The 21,701-nt window shown below is 56.9% G+C and overlaps 1 protein-coding gene across 1 annotated transcript; it reads right to left on the reverse strand.

The window, feature by feature from the left end:
* Window positions 1–17,117: 17,117 nt before the first annotated feature.
* Window positions 17,118–21,260, reverse strand: TRIM47 (tripartite motif containing 47). The gene is made up of 6 exons (XM_075559454.1): window positions 20,563–21,260; window positions 19,491–19,586; window positions 19,070–19,300; window positions 18,788–18,986; window positions 18,372–18,446; window positions 17,118–17,946 (listed from the first exon to the last, which is right to left on the reverse strand). Exons 1-6 carry the CDS (start codon window positions 21,205–21,207, stop codon window positions 17,309–17,311), a joined length of 1,884 nt encoding a protein of 627 aa, XP_075415569.1. The 5' UTR covers window positions 21,208–21,260; the 3' UTR covers window positions 17,118–17,308.
* Window positions 21,261–21,701: the final 441 nt, after the last annotated feature.

A 21,701-nucleotide genomic window follows, 5' to 3' on the forward strand; every position in this document is an offset into this window, starting at 1 on the left:
GCAGAGAACCTTCAGGGCAGGGAAGTAGCCGGACACAAATGATTCATCTGTCATGGCAGTTCCCTAGGACCGCCCCTGGATAGGGGCTATTGGGAGCGCTGGGGGGGCTGGGACCATGAGATCTCTCTCAAAATAGGGCCAGTTTGGCGTGCCTGTGGTGGTGAGTATAGAAATAAGGCCAAATATTTTCTACCAGGCCCTCGGTGTACCCCCAGCCACCCGGCATCCATCAGGCTGGTTGGAAAGGGACACACTGAGGTCACAGGAAGCCGCCCTTGCTCCGAGGCCCTGCAGCAGCTGCCAAGGGCATGACTCCGCCTGCAGCCTCCACACAAAGGCCTGTTCTTACCAAGGACGCCCTGGCCTCACCCTGCAATTCTGGCCTCGCACTGAGCATGCTCTGTGACAGCACTCGACCCTGCTAAGGCCAATGTCCCCTTGGACAGACTAGAACTGCCCCATAGGGTTGTCGAGCGGGAAACCAAAGGAGGGTGTCCTGGGGGTGCCCTCAACAGTTAACCGAAGGTGGGTAGTTTGAATTCACCTGCCGCTCCTTGGGAGACAGACAGACAGACAGTCCAGCCATCTGTGGCCATAAAGACTTCAGCCCTGCCCTAAGGCAGCAGTACTCCACCTTCCTCATGCTGAGACCCTTTCAGACAGCTCCTCATGTGGTGGACACCCTCCAACCAGAACAGTATTTTCCTTGCTACTTCATAACTATAACTTTGCTACTGTTGTGAATCGTCATGTCAATATCTGATAGGCAGGATGTGTTTTCATTGTTACAAATTGGACATCATGAAAGCATAATGATGAATCACAACATGTCATTCTCTATTGTGAAATATTTATTTCTAATGACAAATCAATGACATTTTGTCTTGAAGCATGGTGTAGCATGGGTAACAGTCTTCAGGCTGGGTGCTTGTAGGTGGGCGTATTTGCATGTGGGTGAATCCGCCTAGAGATGTATAGAGGGGCCGTGTCTTGGTTCCTAAGACCATTGGAAATGTGTGTTTTCCAATGGTTTTAGGCAACCCCTGTGAAAGGGTTGTTTGACTCCCACAGGGGTCTCGTGAGTGGCGTCAACCATGGGCAGGGGGCGTCTTTCCAGGAGCAGACAGCCACACCCTTGTGTGTGGGGTGGCTGGTGGGTTTGACCCACAAACTCAGCAGTGCTTAACCCCTGTGCCACCAGGGCTCCTTTGAGGAGAGCCTCAGAGTTTCATCCGGAACCACCACTTGGCCCAGGATACGCCCGTCCTCCCTCCGTGGGTCGGTGGGCATTCATACCCAGCCCTTCCCAGGCATTTGGGCCCGCTGCTGGTCACCCATGAGAAAATGACCTTTCACGGATCCCATTGCCCCTGAGCTCATCCCGCCTCACAACTTGAGTCCAGACTAGAATCGCCTCAGGGAGCTTTCAGGGTGGTGCTTCTTTCGGGGGACCTCGGCAGGCCCACTGCACAGACCCTCTACCACGAAGACATGGCAACCCAAGTGAAATAGGGAGGATGACAATCCTGGAACCCGGAGCGCCAGAGGCATGGTGAAGTAGCCAATCGGTTACGGAGTCAAAGAAGCTGAGTAAAAGTGGACAGAAAGGGGAACTTGCTGGCCAGCCTGACGTGGTGTTGCCATCTTGAACTTTTGCAGGTGGCATTCAAGAGAGCAGCCCGGCTTTCACCAGCTTCCTGGTGACCAGAAGTGAGGCCAGCTCCACCCACCCCCTAGCCCACCCTGTGGCATTGCCCACCCTGCAAGGCACCTGCTCTGCCTGAGGTCAGAGCTGGCACCTCGTGGACCTGGCACTGGGGTACCACCGAGCCTGGAGGCATGTGAACCCCCTCATCAGACCAGCAGAACATGCAGTGCCAGTCCCTGGGCACCCCTAAGTGGGCAAGAAGTCCTTCCACAACCAACGACCGTGTCTGAAAGGACTCCTCCCAGAAGTAAGCATCCTGACTCAGCCACCATCCCAGCTGCAGTGGGATTCAGCCTGTTCACACTGGTTCCGCAGAACCCAGGCCTGCTGTTGGGTTGAGTTGGGCGAACCTGTCTGTTAGCAGGGCCCTTGTAATCAGGATTCTGGGCGTGTGGGCATCACGCATTCCCATTCCTCGCACTGCTTGAACATTCATCTGCCTGCAGCGTGTTCTAAGCGCCCGTAGTCACGTTCCTTCCGTCTACAGGTATGAAAGATTAGACGGGACTATGTAATATTTATTTCACAAAACTTGTGACACTGGATGAAATGCTACATTTTTATTCCCTTGTGTCTGCTACTTCGGTGTCGCGGGTTCAGATAAATGAGGGCCACTATAATGTCTTGAAATACAGAGGCGTCTTTCTTCGGTAGGCCGGACTGCAAGCATCTAAAGGTGATTCTTCAGATTGCAGTCCGGAGTGGGGCATGGCCAGCGCATACAGGCAAAACCCCACTGATCAGGAGCTTTCCTAAGAGCGACCAAAGCAGAAAGCGACGTTAAGGTGATCACCCTTTAGACTGAGGGAGCGCGGCAGGGCACGGGATCGAAATAACAAGATTGATGACAATGTCCCATTCTAGAACTGATCACTAGCGGGGCCTTTCTGAGATGGGAGGGGAAGGGGGCAGGCCATTCAGCAGTCAGCAACATGGCGGCCCTCTGGTCAGTTTACCTCATCAGAATGTTGCGAGCGAAGGTGCCAATGCGGAAGCAATATGGAAATACATGACACAACAGGTTTGTTGGTTTGGGGTCAGGCAGCATTTAAATTTCCACTAATATTTAGAAATGATTTCTTATAATCGAATAGTTTTGTGCACCCCCTTTATTCTTATGCAATAGCTGTAGGAACTGATAAGCTGCCTCTCGGTACATGCTTTTACACTGACTGGTCATTCGGCAGCAGACCGCTGCTTAAGTTATTGGAATCCCACGGGGCATGGGAGGATCATGAGGATATCACTTTTGAATTTCATTTGGCATAATGGATTTATGAAATAACCACATTGTTGAGAACGGGGGGTGTCGGAGCAGAGATCTGTAGACAACGGGACATCCCCTCACAGAAGGGTCCCAAGGAACGGATGAGTCAACCAGGGTGCAGTAAATGAAACACAGTACTCCTCTGGTTCCTTGAGGCTTCCTCACCCCCCCCACTATCATGACCCCAGGCCTGCCTTTCACTGCGGTCTAGATCGGAGCATGTGCACAGGTACAGATAAGAGACAAAAGCTCACGACACACGGAATTCAGGAACAGGAATGGGAGTAGCGATACCAGGAGGGTAGGGGGAAGGTAGGGTGAGAGGGGAGGAAGGGGGAACCCATCAACACATAGCCAAGCACACACACACACATACACACACACACACACACACACACACCTAGGGGGACAAACAACAGAAATTGTAGGGGAAGAGAGACAGCGGTCAGTGTAAGGTATGAAAATAATAATTCATAATTTATCAGCGGGTCAAGAGGGTGGGGGGCAGAGGGAGGGAAAAAAGAGGAGGTGACACCAAGGGCTCAATAAAAAGTAAATGTTGAGAAAATAAAGATGGCAACATATGTACAAATATGCTTGATACGAGAGCCCCCAATAAAATGATCTTTTATAGATTTATGGCTCTGGAATAATTTTTCAGTTGTGTGAGGGACAGGATTGGCTCTGTTTTGAGTTTCCTTGGCACCTCATCCACACATCACACAATTCAGTAGTTCAGTCATACCAGGAAGAGTTGCACGATCTTCACCGTCATCAATTGTAGAGCAGTTTCTTCCTCCTCGTACTCATTGTTATTTACGTGGGGTTTTTTCTTCCCATTTGGGCAAAAAGATACACAACTAACCATTCTCCAGCAGCTTGTACGTGTACAATCCAGTGCCATTGACTGTATTCCGCGTGTGGTGCGGCCATGGTTGATCTCCTCGCCACTGACCCACCACCGTTACACCGGGCTCAACGCCTCCGATGCAAAAACCCATCTTCCTTCCCCCACGGTATCCGTAGGTCAAATTAGGAGCGACTCTTCCATATCCCCTCCCCGTCCGGCTCATCGCTCCTCTTCCTTGCCTTCACTTGAGTCACCGCCGCAGTCTGCTCCCTTTGATGTAACGCTTCTTGTTTTGTTTTTTCGATCCTTACAGCAGACGTCTCGTACAATAGCTATCCTTTCCTGGTTAGCGAACTTCATGTGACCGCAGGAGGAGGAGAAGCCTGTCCCATAAAGAGCTCACAGTCTGGGAGGGAAGCCCACAGGACACGTCTCCCCGGCCGTGGGTGAGGACAGCACACAGCGTAATGTTCTCCAGGTCCGCCCGCGCCCTGAGGTGCTTCATGAGTTCATGGATTTCCAGCAGTGGGTCGAATCCCATTGTGTGTCCGTCCCCGTTTCGTCATCCACTCCCGCACTGATGGGCATGAGGCCGTTTCCCCACTGCCCTTCCGTGTGGACACTGCTGGAGGAGCGGGCAGGGCACCTGTCTGTGTTAAGGCTGGTACATCTTTAGGGCGCCTGCCCAGCACAGGGCTTGCGTGGCACCCCTCCTCCCGGTGGTTTGCGGTGGACCCTGTCGCGTTCCACAAGAGTTGAACTTATTCACAGACCCCTAGCCGTGTATGAGGTTTTAAACCTCGGACACTCGCCAGCCAGCACGTGTTTTGTTGTTTGCTGTTTTAATCAGCTGTCATTTTCTGCGTAAGGTGATATCTCACCATTGCTTTACCCTTTTCTTTATATATATATTTAAAAATTCTTTTTTTTCTGTTTCTCTTTTCTTTTCTCCCCTCCTTTCTTTTTACCCTTTCCTCTCTGGCTCTTTCTTTCCCTCCCCCACTTTCATGTTTCCGATTTTTCTCATCCTTATTTTCTTTTCCTTATCTTTTTCGTTACGAAATACTTTTTTTCTTGGTTTTGTTTGCCAGAAGTTCAGGCCGGATTCAGAAGAGGACGTGGAACAAGGGATATCATTGGCTGAAGTCAGATGGATCTTGGCTCACAGCAGAAAATACCAGGAAGCTGTGAGAAGGGTTGTATGAGCCCCTAATAAAATGATAAATAATAATAGAAAAGAAACACCGGAAAGATGTTTACTCGAGTCAGATCGGCTGTGCAAAGGCGTCCCACTGTGTGGACCTTCAGAAGACTGGGGATTCGGAACGCTTCGCTGTGCTCGTTCGGAACCGGGAGCTGGATCAAGAGGCAGTTGAGTCGACAGAACAGGGAGCACGGCAAAGTTTACAATCAGGAAAGGTGTGCGCCAGGCTAGTCTCCGGTCACTTGTTGACCTGTCTGCTGAGGAGGCCAGAGAAGCTGGAGCCCGTGAGGAAGTGTGCAGCACCAGGACTGGAGGAAGGCTTGAGAACAACCTGCAGTGTGAGAAGGGACCACCTTGCTCGCTGAAAGTGAGGAGGACTTGAAGCCCCTGCTGACGACGATGGAGGAAGGTGCCCTCACTAGGAATCACGACTCAATGTCAGGAAGACCCAGATCCTCACAACTGCGCCAGTAGGGCTCATCACGGTACATGGAGAAGAGGTGATTTTTGTCGTACTTGGATCCATATCCAGTGCTCATGGAAGTGGCAGTTGAAGAGATCAAAAGACGTCTAAACCTGCCGGAATAGTGACTGAGGGGGGCTGTCCCCCCAACGCCTGCACAAGGCCTCAGCAAAGGGGTTGGAATGACATCAGGCGCCCATGAGACACCAAGGAAAGATCCACACTGAGCATGCTCAGATGCAAGCGCCCTTGGCCCAGGTGGGAGTCCCTGCCACGTGTTGGCGGCCTACAGGGGCGCTCCAGGCCTGCTCAGCCTCGTGCACTCTTGCTCCCCCCACCCCCTCTCCCAGGATTTCATGGTTCCCCGAGCGCCTGGGCGACCTGAGCAGGAGTCAACGCGGATTACGAAAGTGTTATTGCCGCGTGAATTCCTTCAGCGTGCGAAGCAAGAACCGCTTCACCCCAGAAACCGAACATGTTCACTGCACAAGACCTCTTCACAATATCGAATGTGGGGGGACCAGCCCCCCACAACTCATCCCGGGTTTGGTAGGCACAATTGTTCAGTTAAGATATATAGAGATTATATAGTACAGTCATAGAGAAATGGGATAGAGAGAGTAAAATAAAGAAGTCAGACAAGTTTGGTGGGAGACTGCTCACCTCAGCTCCTCTTGGTGGTCCACGTGGAGGTGGGGGACGAGAGGGCAGGAGAGAGGTCTCGTTTTATGTCTCACCAAAGCTTATATATCTCTGGGGCATGCAAGCCCTCTGATCACAGAGGTGGGGGGGTGGTAACATAGGCAATGCAAGCAATAGGAGGGCGGTGACCTAGGGGTGTACACTCAGTAGTACAGGGAGGGGATAGGGGTACATATGTGGCCAGGTGGGCGGACACTAGCCTCAATACAGTAGCCCAAACTTAGTCGTCCTGAGTGGTCCCAGGCTTGCCTTCGGGCTCTCCTTCAAGGGAGCGATATCAGGAGGGCGTGGACCCTACTTAGGGTGGGTCAGACCACACAGTCTGGCTGCTCTAGATGGCTGATACCCTTAAGGAGAATAACCTCCGACCTGCTTTCCTTGACCTCCGAGTGGACAGTCATTTCCCATGCGCAGCAAGCAGTGTCTGGGGGTTGGCATCTATTTGGGGGAGACCACTTGGGAGAGATCGTTCTGTATCCCACATCGCAGAGCGACGATGTCACTTTGAGAACTAAGGTGTGTCCGACGAAGCCATGGCGTTCTCCACTGCACTGTATGCATGTGGAACTCGGGCACTGACAAAAGAACCCCACAGGAGCATCGCTGCGTTTGAACCGGGGGGGGGGGGGGCGGCTGGAGAAGATTATTGGAAGGACCACGGACTGCTCGAAGGACCGTGTTGGGAGAAGCATGGCCAGAGCGCTCCTGAGAGGCAAGGGGGCGGGACTTCGTCTTACATATGTGGACACATTGTCAGGAGAGAGCAGTCCCTGGAGAAGGGCATCCTGCTTGGTGAAGCGGAGGGGCGGCAAAACAGAGGAAGGCCGCGACGCGATGGACGGACACGGGCTGCCGCGATGGGCTCGGGCGCAGGAACGATTGATTGTGAGGACAGGGCAGGACCGGGCAGTGTTCTGTCGTGAAGTAAAATAGAACATGAGAATAAAACTGCCGTCGCTCCATTTATAAGATGACTTACAATTGCCTTTATTTGTGAGACTACAGGGCTCTCGAATCATTTGTCAGTTGTTGCGAGGGATGGATTGGCTCTTCTGTCTCAAAAGTGTGCTGACCCCTGCCTCAGAATCATTGGCCTCTTGGGGCCAGGGGGGCACCATTTCTACCCACGGACTGAGTCCGTCCCCTCGAATTTGAGTAGTTAGAAAGGAGGAGGGATGGAGACAGTCGGAGACGTGGAGGAGGTGGCGTGGGTGATGTCACATTGGGGGTCGGGGGAGAGGCGATCATGAATGAGCTGCAGCAGGATATGTATGAATGGTTGAATGTAAACTCTGCGAACCTTTACCCAATTCACAATAAAAACTTTAAACCAGCAACAAAAAGTTTGTACCCCCAAGTATTTGTATGTCACAGAAGCAGAAGGCTACCTCTCTTGCCTACAGGAATGGCTAGTGGACTTGAACCAGTAACCTTTTAGTTAGCAACTGAGCCCTTAACCCCTGGGCCACCAGGGCTCCCAAAGCCACGTTATCCTTAATATGTCGTATGTTGCTGCTTTTGCTTGAGCACAAGCGGCCGTTTTGTGGTCGTCTTGTGGACAAAGGAAAAACCTCTGGGAACTGACGCGAAGGTTCATCCTTGCTTTGAAAGGACGTTTTAGAAAGAAATAGAGCTCGCAGAGAGCCGCTGCTGGCCTCGAGATTGTTGGACTCTGGACGGAGCACAGCTGGATGGGCGGGTAAGGAGTTCCCAGAACAAATCTTCATCCCATTAAAGTTTAACTAACAGTTGCTTAAGCACTTTACCAAGCCTACAGTGTTCTTCCCAAAAGGAGACTGTGAATTCCCGCAGATTCACACACACCGACCCTTTGGCCCTTTGACCTCAGCCCTACTCAGGCAGCCACCACAAGACTCTTGGAGCTCTGCCAATCAATGCCCAGGAGCACCCTCACTCCACCACTAAGCCTTGGCCTCAGGGTGCTCAGTTCTAGCTCTGTGGACCAGCCAACCGAACTCCCCCAACAAATTCCCAGAGGCACCACAGTGTCCAGTGAGCCGCCTGTCCGGAGATGCCCAACTTCCTCTTTCCATGCGTCTGGAAGGCCACGGCTCCGTCTGAGTCTGCTGCCTCTGCTGCCACCGTTTCTCAGCCGTTGCTCTCTCCTCCTCCCACCGTTCCCAGGGTCACGGCTCTCTGTCTCCTGAATTGAGGAGGTTCGGTGCAAGGGGCTCAAGTCCCACGGACGCTCTCCACTAGGGCCCTGCTTTCTGGATGGCAGTGAGAACCCCTTTTCTGCCTCAGAGGTGAGTATTCTAAGCCCTAATGAGGTGAAAGAAACTAGGATTCCACACACTATTTCCTGGGTCTCGCCCCACAAGGTTGAGGTGCCAGTTGTTTACATCATCAGCGTGCTCTCTGGGCCCCTGCAGCCTTCGGTGGTATGAACTACGACCTCAGTGTAAGGAAGCAAACAAAAAGTCCGCTCAGCTGGACCACGGGTGAGATGAGGTGACTGGAGGAAAGGCTGGCGTGGTCAAGGAGTTCCTCTTGCTTGGACCCACAATCCACGCTCACGGACGGACGCAGCAGCCGGGAGATCAAACGGAGCATTGCACTGGGTCCATCGGCGGCACAAGGAAGAGCTAGGATGTCGCTCTGAGGACTAAGGTGAAGCCGACCCCGGCCACGGTATTTTCAATCGCCTCGAATGCCTGTGAGAGTTGGGTGTTGGGTAAGGAAGACTGAAGAAGAAGCAATGCATTTGCAGGATGGTGTCGGGAAAGAAATCCGCAAGTACCCTGGACTGCCCAAAGAACAGACAGATCTGTCTTGGAAAAAGTACAACCAGAATGCTCCTTAGAAGCCAGCATGGAGGGACGTGGCCTCACGGACTTTGGACGCGTCGTCTGTCCCTGGAGAAGGACATCATGCTTGGTAGAGTAGAGGAGCCGTGGACAAGACGAAGACCCTTGACGAGATGGACGGACACAGTGGCTGCAACATTGGGGTCAGACACGAGAACAATGGTGAGGCTGGTGCAGGACCGGTTCTGTTGAACCTGGGTCACCGTGAGGCGGGACTGCCTCCACTCATCTAATAACCACATCGGGTCTCCTGGGTGGGCTACAGGTACCGCACACCTGCTCAGTCCTGCCCAGCCATTTGGCGGGAAAGACAGACTATGGCACTAAGTAACTCACCAAATGATAGCGTCCAATCCCAGGAGGGCCTGGGACTCACCCCCACCCAGCTCCTGGCACTGAAACTGCCCCACTGACCTATGGTTTCTGAATCAGTGTCCTTGCCGGTTTCTCCGAGTGGTTTCGATAATTCTCTGCCTCTCCATGAGGCAGGGTTATTTTCTAAGGTATGAGCACTTTGCTTCGCTCTTTGTGGATACCCCAAAATTGAGAGACATTTTTGCTTCTCATCCAAAACAAGGTCAGCAAGCCTTCTTATTCCCCGGCTGTCCAGCTCTGCGAAGACAGATGCAGCCTGGTCGCGGCTAATCTTGTCCCGGGTTTGGTCCACGTAGGAATCAGGGTCTAGTGGAGCGGTCACTGCAGGGCTGAGGGGCAAAACGACTGAACCCGGGGAGGGAGCGATCGACGGGTGGACTGATGGAGCCCCGGAAGGGCAGTGCGTTGAGCATTGGTCTGCTAACCAAGAGGCCCCCGTGGGTCAATTCGACTCTGTCCCAAGGGGTAGCTAGGAGCAGGATCCAGCCCAGGGCCTCGGGTTTGGTTTGGGCGTGGGGGAGGGAGGGAGGGAGGGAAGGAGGGAGGGGGCTCCTTCCTGGCTGGTACCAACAGCTACCAGGCTCGGTTGGAGGGTGGGGTCCACCTCCTTGTTGGCCATCAATCCTGAACAGTCCGACATGGAAACCCCGTGGGGCGTCTCTTGCATGGACGGGGGCGACACCAGGGAGGGTGCACTCCTTGGCGTTTGAGGAGCTTCGGGAGGCGATCGCTTGGCCCAGCCCCACACCCTGCCTTCGCCCAAGTGGTCCCCCTGAGGACCACTGGGGGAGCATTTCTGCAGAAGCTCCGTGGGCGAGGAGCAGGCATCCCATCAAGGCCAGATGGAGGCTCAGAGGAGGCAGGCAGCTCCTGACCTCTGTGTCTGCAGCCGCTGCATTAAGTCCACAGTTAGCACTGTCCGGGGACTCCAACCAAGAGGGTGATGGAGCCCCCCAGCCCCCACCCCGCAAACATGCCTGATTAAAGTCCCTACCCTCCGGGTGAAGGAAGAAGCTTAACCAGCGCCTCTAAGCTTGCTCGCTGACGTACAAAGCCATGCCCGGAGCATCAGATTTGCCACTTGGAAAACAGCTGAGCGCCAGCCAGCGGGCGGAAGAAGGCTCTGGAAACATTCAGCTGTGTGGCCGCTGATGTGGGCGGGTGCTGGCATTTCAGTAACTCTGGGCCAACTAGAGGCAGAGCCAGGACGCGTGTGGATGGAGCTGTTTCTGGTTGCTAAGGAGACAGACCCCACCTGCGATTTCCAACCAGGGCCAGGCTCCGTCAAGTTCACCGCCCCCCCTATCAACCCCAGCTCCAAAGCCTGCCCTGAGGGATGCTGTCTGTCTGTCAGGTGTCTGTACAAATCTCTTGCTGTCCACGTCCACCTCTGGGTCTCCCAAGCCCCAGAGAGGCAGAAAAAGAGACAGGTGTCACCTCCCAAGGTGTCTCCAGTCCAGCCCAGAGAAGGCTCCTTTGAGGGACCCCCGTCTTGCCTTGGAGGGACTAAGAGAAGCCTGTGGGTCTGGGACCCTTACTGCTATTGCTAGGAGTTCCTTCCAGAGCTGGGGGACCCTTCCCCACCTCTCTGGAAAGATGCTCAACCTAGGGTAGCTTCCTGAGAAGACTCCCTCCTCCTTTTCTAAGCCAGCTGCCTGGCTCCCTGCTAAGGCGCCGGACGATCCTTACATTCTTCCGTTCAAACATTTTTTAATAACACTCTCTGACTGCCCTTCGCTCCAGGGAACATCAGAATTCTCCACTAGGCTCTGCCTGGCCACACCTGGGCCGCCCACCTCACCCACTTCCACTCCGCCCGCCTCCCTACCCTCCAGCCTCCTAGAGGGCTCCCGCCCCTGTTCTCCAAGCTCCTCCCTGGAGATGCCCCTCCGCTAAGGACCCCTGGTCTTGGAGCTTGCCTTTTTGCATGCTTGCTCCCAGGACAGGCAGGGGGGGAAGGTTAGCCAGGCCTGGCGGTCTGCCCCATGCTTATGGGATCACTGTACTCTGGCACGCGGGTCTCAGTGCGTCAGGAGAGACCCCCTGGCGCAGAACCACCCCCCAAACCCAGAAAAACTCACTGACCTCAAGTGGATTCAGACTCGCCGTGACCCTAGGACAGGGTAGAATGGCCCTGTGGGTTTCTGAGACTGTCACTCTTTAGGGGAATAGAAAGCCTCATTGTTACCCAGCAGAGCAGCTGGCGGTTTTGAACTGCCGGCCTTGTGGCTATCAGGGCAGGGGCTCTTTCTCTGGGGGGGGGGTGTCACTCACTGCGGGACCCTCAGCACCCACCATTGTGCCCGGCCCTCAGTGAATACAGTTGAATGAATGAAGATGTGACAGTGTCCGATCTTAGCCTCAGGCCCAAGCATAGTCAGTGGCCTGGCCAACTTTGGGCTGGGTTCACCTTGGCTCCTGAAAAGCAGACCTCACTTCGGTCTGTCGGCTTCACTCAATGACTCAGGGAAGTAGTGATCCTCATGACACCGATAGCATGTACTGAAGCAGGCCCTGGGCCTGTGTGACCTCCTAGGAGCCTCAGGACACAGCAGGACTCTCCTCTCGGCCTTGCTCTACCACGGAGGCCCAGAGAGGCCCAGAGGCCCACAGCTAGCAAGTGCCTGTGGTGGGATTTTCAGCCAAGACTCTCGGACCCAGCCGCCCGCACAGAGCCTTCTCGGGGTCGGGACAGAAACGCACTGCTTCTCACATTAAATCAAAACGAGAGGCTTGGGGAAACCGAATAAAACATCGGCATGTCATTTAAAGAGAAACGACAGCATCTCGAAGGGGCTGTCCTCCCTGTGTCTGTCCCCAGTGCCCTCGGTCCAAGGCCGTTGGAGAGGAGGCGGAGGTCCTTAGCTTCTGCTTCAAGGGGGATGATATCTCATTCCTGACTGTAAATGTCTGTATTGGGAGTGTGTGTGTGACGTGTGTGCGTGTGTTGCATGTGGGGTTACACGGGACGCACAGCCAGCAGCTGAAAGCCGTCTCCCTCCCTGAGGACAAAAACAAGCTCGTGCTGGAACCCCCAGCGCCTCCCAGTTCAGCCCCTCCTTCCCAGCCAGTCTCCGGCCAGCCTCACCCTCTGCCTGGGAGGAAGCAGGCTGAGGATGGAGCCTCTGGAAGAGCCGCTTGGTCTCCGAGGGAGGGAAGAGGCTCTGAGCCTGGGACCCACCTCCTGGAGTGGGGCAGGGGGAGCCCGAGGGGTGCCGGCCTGGCTGGTCTGCAGCTGCCAAGACTGGGAGTGAGCTGCTCGCCCAGAGCCGGTTCCCACAGAAACAAAGCTGAAGTGGAGGCTGGCGCCCTGCCCGGCCCAACAGAGCCAGATTCAGCCAAAGGCGGCATCCGGGAGCCCTTTCACACCATACAAACTCATATGCTCGCACACACACACACATACACACGCCCGCACCATTGTCCCCACTGTCACCGTTGTCTGTGTCTGGGGCTCCGGGGGAGCTTCTGAAACCTATAAATCCCCGGCCAGCTCTGCCAAGGGCTCTTGTGCCGTGGGAACTGGGGCCCTGCCGAAGGCAGCCTTCCACAGGCAGCAGAGCACGGCAAGGGTGTGTGTGTGTGTGTGTGTGTGTGTGTGTGTGTGTTTCCAAAATTACACGGGAAAAGACCATTCTCTTTTTTATTATAATTATTTTTAATACTTGTATTGGGGCTCTTACATCTCTTATCACAATCTATACATTCCTCCAGTGTGTCAAGCACATTTGCACATATGCCGCCATCATCATTTTCAAAGCATTCTCTTCCCACTTGAGCCCTGATATCAGCTCCCCATTTCTCCCCCCCCCTCCCCTGTCCTTCCTGCCTCACAAACCCTTGGTAAGTTATAGATTATTGTTTCCACAGCTTACATCGTCCTCCATTGTTCCTCACCCACTTTTCTGTTATTCGTCCCCCTGGGAGGGGGTCCTAGATTGATCCTTGTGATTGATTCCGCCCCCCCCCCCCAATCCTCCTGGTAACTCTACTCTCATTGTTGGTATTATTTTTAATCACTTTATTGGGGGCTTACAGCTCTTATCACAATCCATACATCAGTTGTATCAGTCACATTTGTGCATTTGTTGCCATCATCATTTTCAAAACATTTTCTTTTACTTGAGCCCCTGGTATCAGCTCCTCTTTCTTCCCTCCACCATCTCCACCCTCATGCACTCTTGATACATTGTAAATTATTATTTTCATATCTTAAACTGGCTGCTGTCTCCCCTCATCCATGTTTCTGTTGTTCATCCCTGGGGGGGGCGGTGTTAATATGTCAATGACTGCAATCAGTTTCCCCTTTCTCCCCCTCTCCTCCCACTTCCCCTTCTCCTCCTGGTATCGCTACTCCAGGGGTTTCTCTCACCTGGATTCCATGTGCCCAGAGAAGTCTCTTCTCTCTGCATTGTTTCCCCACCAACTCTTGGAAACTCCCTGGTCTATGCACGTGAGAGAGCATGTGTGTGTGTGTGTGTGTGTGTGTGTGTGTGTGTAGGAATGTGTGTCTGTGTGAGTGTGTACCTGTGGGCGTGAACACGTGAGTGTGTGTGTACAGATGTGTGAGAATGTACAGGTGAAGGTGTGTTGTGAGTGTGTAAAGTCGCATGTCTGTGAGCTCTAAGCTCAGGACACACTATGCTATGGGTCACCGAGGTCTCTGGCCAGCTGCCTAGCACCTGGGCCTCCGTTTCTGCATCTGTAAAATGGCACTTAGGGGGCGGTTTGGATGAGAGCCACTGTTTCTATTTTGCTTTTCACAGCTTCTGCCCCCTGCCCCCCCGTTGCTGCACCCTCAACCCCCCAAACAATCTTGCACAAAACAGATTGGGTCTGTGAGTCGTGAGGAGTCAGCTCCACTTGGTGCGTCTTTGCCCTCGGCCACCTGCCTGCTCAGTTTACCTCCGTGGAACTGGGTCTTCTCAGTGCTCTGTGTGCATCAGTGGGCTGTACACACACACACACACACACACACACACACCAGCTCCATCGAAAAGCTGGGCAGAGGCCACTGCAGCCAGGGCCCAGCGGGTCAGCAGGCCAAGTGTCTGTGAGCCCTGTGCCCACAGCCAGAGTCGAGGTGTCCCCGCCCTCCCAGCCTCCGCAGGGGCCGCTCTTCACCTTGCCATGGCAGGGCCGGCCGGCTGTGCCATGGACGTGATGGTGATGAGTCAGGCCCGATTCCAGGAAGGAGGCGGCTCTCTGCAGGCCCTGTCCGCTCACCCTCCCTTCCAGACACAGACTGCACTTTCAACGAGGTCAGGGGCTGGGGCTCCTGGCATGAGCGGTGCCCGGAGGATAGAGGGGAGACGGGGGTAGACGGGGCACACCTGGGGGCAGGATGGGCTCTGTGAAAGATGGAGGCCAGCAGCAGATGGCCAGGGTTCTCTGAGAGCCCCCCCCCCCAGGTCCCTGCTGGGACGATGGCAGGAGCAGCCCCCCGCCCCCGGCACCTGGCAGGCAGCAGAGTGAGCTGGCCTGCAGCGCCGGCCACCGAGGAGGGAACCGTGTGAACACAAAGCTGGGGAGCAAGGAGGCCCCACCCGGAAAAATAACTTCCTGGCAGGAGCCGGTGCGGCGTATTTTTAGCTGCAGGGCAGCAGGGGCAGGACTTGTATGGCCTTGCTGTGTGTGACACAGTTTCCCATTGTCCCCCGACCCCTGTCCCTGGGGAGGCTGTCTGCTCTGCCCTTTTGGCCTCTTTGCGTGGCACCTGAGGGCCCAGCGAGGGGGGACTGGACAGGTCATGCCATCCCTGTGTGGCCAGGGAGCAAGGCTGCCCTGGCTGGAGGAGCAGCCTCGGACCAGCAGTGGACACTGTACTTTCCCTAGTGGGGGCTCTGCTGGGTACAGGGCTCAGTGCCTGCCATGCCCAGCCTCCCACATAGACTCACTGCTCCCCCCCCCCCCAACAGATGGGTGCAGAGCGGGGAGGCCAAGGCCTATGGGTGCCTTTTTCCAGGGTACTCTGGACCCCAGTCACACCCTGGGGGGTCTCAACCATGTCCCTCCATGGACTGAGAAGGGGCGTGTGTACCTCAGTGTGTGGGAGTGTGTGCGTGCTGTGTAAGTATGAATGTGACCGTGAATGGACCTGTGATCATGGGTGTGAGTTCATAGGTGTGTGAATATATATGTAGGTTGTTAGTATATGTGTATGTGTGAATGTACAAGTGTGTGAGCGAGCATGAGTGTGAATCAGCATGAGTGTGAGTGAATGGGTCTGAGTGTCAGTGAATTAGTGTGACTATGTGTCGGTGTGTGAATGTATGTGTAGGAGTGTGAATGTATGATTGTAGGTGTGAATGTATGAGTGTGGGAACGTGAGTTAACGTATGAGTGTGTGAGTGTATAAATGTGAATGTATGCGTGTGAATGTGTAAGTGTAGGAATGTGAGTGTGTGTATGTGTAGGAGTGTGTGTGAATGTGTGTGAATGTATGAGTGTGTGAGTGAATGTATGGGTATATGAGTGTGAATGTGAGTGTGTGTAAATGTAGGAGTATGTGTAGAAGTGTATGAATGTGAATGTGTGAATGTATGAGGGTGAGTGCATGCGTGTGTGTGAATGTAGGAGTTTGTGAGTGCATGCGTGTGTGTGAATGTAGGAGTGTGTGCGTGTGTGAATGTGAGTGTATGTGTGAAGGAGTGTGTGTGGGAACGTAGGAGTGTGAATGTGTGTGATGAGCGTGTGACCATGAGTGAGAACACATTACTCACTCCCAGAAGTCGGTGCTGACCCAGTGACCCTGTTGGGCAGGGCAGAGCTGCCCCTGTGGGCTTCTGAGATGGCCACTCTTTACACTAGAAAGTCCCGTCCTCCTCCTGAGGAGCGCCTGGTGGTTCTGAACTATTGGCCCTGCTGTTCACTGCCCAGCTTGTAAACACCTCCACCATGGCTCCTTGTACGTGCACTAGTGTGATTACATGAGTGTGTATCAATGAGTGTGTGTGTGTGTGTGTGTGTTACTGTGAGAATTCATTAGTGTGCTAGGTGGGTGTATATGATTGTGAATGTGTGAGTGCATTCATGTGTGTGAGCTTATGTGACTGAGTATGTGTGACTGAGTGTATTAGCTAGCATGTGCATATATGTGAATGTGTATGGGTGTACGTGGGCATAGGTGAATGTGTATATTAGTGTGCATGAACATGGGTGAGTGTATAAATGAACGTCTGAGTGTGTATGGGTCTATATGAGTGTATGAACACGTGTGAGCATTGTGAGTATACGTGAATGTTTCTGCATGACTGTGTGTGCATGAATGCGTATGGGTACATCAGTGTGTGTGTGTATTAATGTGTATGCGTGCCTAAGTGGGTGTGAGTCGGAGTGTGCGCATGCGTCAGGGTGAGAAGTAGGGGCCCTGGCCCCTCCCAGGAGTCCTGCCCGCGTGGAAGGAGAGGGGCACAGACAGCTAAGGAACAGGCCCAGCGTCCCGGGTGGAAGGAGCTGCTGGGAGGCCAGGCCATGCAAAGCAAACACTGAGCGCTCAGGACGCCACAGGATTGACGCCTGAGAAGCCACCTCAGTCGCCCCGCAGAATGAGAGGTGGGTGCATCACAGCCCCCCACCCCCAGCACTGGGCAGGCACCCTGCTTCAGCCCTCCTCCTGGGCCTTGCTGCAGCAGGGATCTGGCTGTCCGTGAGGCCAGCTCTCCAGAGACAGGGCCCTGGGCTCCTCAGGATGCAGAGAGAAGGGACTCGGGCGGTCAGTCAAACATGTTTATTGAGCGCCCTCTACACCGGGGGTTGGGGGAGCCCAGGCCTGTCTCTGTTGTGGCCCTCTCCCCGAGCCAGGGCCCTGAGGAGCCTCTTCCTGAGCCAGGTGCACACAAGGTGGGGCCTTCGACGCAAGAGGGAGGAGGGTGGTGACTGGGCCCAGAGGAGGAAGCTTCTGGCCCCACATCACCTCCTCTTCAGCACGGATATGCAGGACTTCTTGAGGGGCCCGATCTGTAGATGGGCGTCCACACTCTCCAGGAAGAAGGCAGGCTTGAGCCTGTGGGCGAACAGCCCAGCGAAGTGGGTGTCCAGGCGGCTCTGGAAAGGGTCAGCGGGCGAGGCCGGGGCCCCGCGGCGGGGCCTGGAGGCCTTCAGCCTCCGCAGGAGGCTCATCTTGCCGTCCCGCACGGCGTAGAAGGCCAGCGCTCGGTCTGCGTATTCCAGGCAGATGCCCACGGTGGGCGAGAAGGGCTGCGGCAGGGGGGCCTCCAGCCCGTGGAACCAGACGGAGAAGTTACGCCCATTCCACTGCAGGCAGCAGGAGGAGGGGTTCCGGCCCAGCCGACCCCGGTCGTAGGGCTCTTTGGTGGAGAAGTCTTCCGCCATGACCCCCACGCTGACCCAGCCCTCGATGATCTCCACCTCCCAGTAGTAGGTGCCCCGGTCCAGGGCGCCCTCGCCCAGCACCTGCTCACAGTGGGTGAAGCGGGTGGGCGACTCAGGGTAGTTGATGGGGCAGAGCACTCTCTTCACGCCTTTGGTCCCAAACAGCTGGAGGAATTTATCGGCCGTGTCACTGTCCAGGTCCACGATGTACGCAACTGACCCCGGGGGCAGGAGAGAGAAGCCGGACTCACACTCGGGCTCAGAGGTGACGCCTGCCCACCCCTCTCCGCTCAAGCCCGTTGCCAGAAAACTATTCCGACCAATCGGGGCTCTCTAGGACAGCAGGACTGTCCCCTCCGGGTTGTCTTCCACGGCTGCTGTCAATCTGTGAGATTGTGCAGATTGCCACAGCTTCCTCCGCTGGGGTGGCGGGCTCAAACCGCTGAACTGCGTGCTTGCAGCCCAGCGCTTTAACGGTTGCACCCCCAGGCGCTCAATCCCTCTAAACTCAGACCTATTTCCTCCTCCGCAATAAGCGTCACTCAGCCCCCCACTGGAGCCCACCCAGGCAGCTGGCCTCCCGGGAGTGATGCCAAGCCCCCATGTGCCCCAGGCCTTGGAGAGCCTGGCTCCCACTTACACTTGAGGAAATAATCTCGGGGAGCCTCACTCTCGGGGTGGCCGGTGCTGTCGGGGTCCTGGGGGTCAGCCTCCGCTGCAGAAGGGGAGACAATGAAGGGTGTCTTCTAGGCTGGCTGGAAGACTAAGTAGGATCTGCTCTTAAACCTGAGACTTAAACTCTCCCCTCTGACCCCTCCCAGAATCTTGAGCCACACAGGGCAGAGACCAAACTGTACATAGTAAACTCTGATATATTCCAGATGCATCCCCAGAACCCCCTCTGGAGAAGTCTCCCTGGCCCTTAGACCATGGTGACGGGGTTGACACATCATCATGGGAGGTGGCTGTGGGCACTGGCAGTGTTGGGGCCCCACCCCATGCCAGGCACACAGTTTCCATCCTGGCCCAGGAGCCTCGGTGAGGGGCGACACCCACCTTCAGACCCGAGCTTCTGCAGGCCACCCTCGTCACTCTCCAGCCCCTGCAGCTGCTCCCACTGGCTGGTGCAGACTGTGGCCAGCAGCTCCTTCACTGTCCGGACGGCTTGGGACGACTTGGTGAAGCTGAGCTCTTTTGGGGGGCCGGGTCCAGGGCCGCACCCCTCCTCCAGCGCCAACCGCAGGGCCAGGAGCTCCTGAAGCAGACAAATGTCAGCTGAGGCTCTGTGGCCATGCTCTGCCCAGCCCCGGGCAGGGGGCTGCCCTGCCCCCCTCTCACCTGCAGATAGCTGACCGAGTCGGCCTCGGGGACCTGGCTGAGGTTGTGGCGAGCTTTGCTCAGCCGGCTTCGCTGTCCCTCCTGCCGACGCAGGTCCTCCTGGGAGCGGCCCAGCATGGTGGCCTCTCCTTCATCAATGAAGCCCAACACCTCGGCCTGGAACCTCTGCAAGGTGGCCACAGCCTCTGCAAACAGCCGGCTCACCCTCTCCCGCTCGGCCACAGCCGCGCTCTGCACAGGACAGCATGGGGCAGGGGGTAAGGTTGAAGGCCTGGGCTCTGTCCTTCTCAGTGACCCAGCCTGCCCATTCCTCCTTGCACTGCCATCCCGGCGCCAGCTCTGTGCCAGGAGAGGGAGACCTGCCTGGTGGGGCTGGACTCCCTGCTGAGACCTGCCACAGGAGGAAGAGAAGGGCTCTGACCTTGATGAGGGCTGCCGTGCGCCGGGACTGGGCAATACCAGCGCCCAGCTCGTCCATGCAGTCTTCCAGCGCACTCAGGACCTTGGGCTGCTCAGCCTGTGGATGACATGTCCATGAGGGCAGGGCCTGGTGGAGCCCTGGAGGCCCTGCCAGAGGGAGGAGAGAGGTCACACGGTGGGCTTTGGTATGGTATGATGGGACCAGGGGCGGCCACGCTGTTCTGTGATGCTGGGGTTGCTGCAGGCAGACGAGTCAGGGTGACCTGCAGCCCAAATTGGTGACATTCCCAGATGCCCCCTGGGACAGGGGGAGGGCCCGAGGAGGGGGTGGGGGACATTGGAGGTGATCCCCATGGGCTGCGGAGCTCTCTCCCTGAGCAGTGTGTAAGGGCAGGCAATAAGGCCCCAGGTGGGCTCCGGCAGGTGGAAGCTACAGTTCACTTGAGGCAGAGGGAGAGAGGGCAGGAGAGGCCACGTCCCTGTCCTGGGCTTGCTGTTCCCTGAGAGTCAGGGTTCACCATCTAGACCTGAAAAAAGGGATTCCGGGCAACTCCCTTGGGTCTTGAGTCACAGCTCCAGGCAGGAGAGACGGAAAATCCCAAGGCCAGAGGCGCCAAGACCCGGCTGGCCGCCAAAGGAAACTGGGGGCGGAGGTAGCGGGGCTAGCCGCCTCGGCCTCGGGAACCACCGCCGGACAGAGCCCATCTGTGTGCCCAGGCGCCGGCCAGGCCCTTCGCGGCCACACCCATCCCAACCCGCTGTCCCTGCCTCCCTCCCCCACCCCACCCCCACGCCCCCGCAACAAATCAGCTGGGACCAAAGCCCGGCGCATCCCAGCACGGCCAAATCCAGCTTCTGGGATCCCCGGACCGCCCGGCCCAGGTCCCCTGCCCGCCCTGCGAGTTCCCTGGGTCCCTCCCTCCCCCGTTCCCAGCTCCAGCGCCGGCAACGGAGGGCCTAGACAACGTTGAAAGGGCAAACTACGGAACCCAGCAGGGGAAGGGCAGGACGTCCCAGCCACCCCACCCCCGGGTCAGCCGCCCTTCTCCCCGCCACCCCTCGGGGTCGCCCACCTCCTGGAGCGCGCGCTCCTGCTCCAGCGGCACCAGCTCGTGGCCGCGGTGCTCCTGGACGGCGCAGACCTGGCACAGACACGCGCGCTCGGCGCGGCAGTAGTGCTCCAGCGGCCGCAGGTGACGCGGGCACAGGCTCTCCTCCAGCCGGCGCAGCGGCGGCACCAGGCGGTGTCCGCGCAGCGCGGGGCTGCGCTCGTGCGGGCCCAGGTGCGCGGGGCAGAAGGAGGCGAGGCAGGAGAGGCAGGAGAGCGCGGCGGGCAGAGCGGCGCCCTCGGGGCAGGCGTCGCAGGGCACGGGCTCCGGGGCGGCGGGCCATGGTTCCGGAGCGCACGGGGCAGAGGGCTCCGGCGTATTGGGCGCCGTGGGCTCAGGGCCCGGGCCCTTGCTGGGCGCCGAGCCCTGGCGGAGTTGCAGCAGCTCGGCCAGCGTGTGGTTCTTGCGGAGCTGCAGGCCGTCGGGGAAGGGCTCCTGGCACAGCGGGCAGCGCGCCGTGCCCCCGGGCCCGCCTGCGCCCCCGGCGCCGCGGTGCGGCCAGAGCGCGCCCAGACAGGCCAGGCAGAAGTTGTGTCCGCAGGGCAGTGTCACCGGCTCTCGGAGCGGCTCCAGGCAGATGGGACAGCCGAAGGGCCCGCTGCCGTCCATGACTCCAACGCCCCCAGGGGCACCGCCTGTTCTGCTCCCGCCTGGGAGGGACCCGGCGCGTCCGCGCCCGGCGCCGCCCCCAAGGGCCGGGTCCCAGCGCCTGGCTCGGACCGCCCCCCAGCGCCGCCCGTGCGGACACCCCGCCCAGCGCCGCCCGCGCGGCTGGCCCCCGGAGGGCAGCCCCTTGGTTCCGAGGGGCTCCTCGCAGCTGCGAGGGGTGTGAGGAGGCAGGGAATGCGAGGGGGACACCCTGGAAGGATCTGGAAGCTCACTCTTCCCCCACCTCCACCCCCAGCCCCCGTCCGTCCGTCCGCCTGGCCCGTGCTCTCCGGAGGCGCTGGGCGGGCCTCCGGCCCCAAACCCCTCCCCGGCTGGCCCCTTAGCACAACTCCGGAGCCGCTGCCTGCGGAGAGCTGGGCGTATGTTTGTGCCTCTTAGCGACTCTGTTTAGCCCTGGTACGGAACTCTGAGCTTCTCCAGACCTAAAACTAGAC

The sequence above is a fragment of the Tenrec ecaudatus genome, chromosome 10 (assembly GCF_050624435.1).
Source record: "Tenrec ecaudatus isolate mTenEca1 chromosome 10, mTenEca1.hap1, whole genome shotgun sequence".
Lineage (NCBI taxonomy): Eukaryota > Metazoa > Chordata > Mammalia > Afrosoricida > Tenrecidae > Tenrec > Tenrec ecaudatus.

Excerpts from the sequence above, each read along its gene's own strand:
- TRIM47 (XM_075559454.1), bottom strand. The coding sequence starts at position 21,207 with ATGGACGGCAGCGGGCCCTTCGGCTGTCCCATCTGCCTGGAGCCGCTC. Across the intron at positions 19,587-20,562 it reads AGGAGCGCGCGCTCCAGGAG|GCTGAGCAGCCCAAGGTCCT; the intron begins GTGGGCGACCCC and ends TGTCATCCACAG. Across the intron at positions 18,447-18,787 it reads GCAGAAGCTCGGGTCTGAAG|CGGAGGCTGACCCCCAGGAC; the intron begins GTGGGTGTCGCC and ends CCCCTTCTGCAG.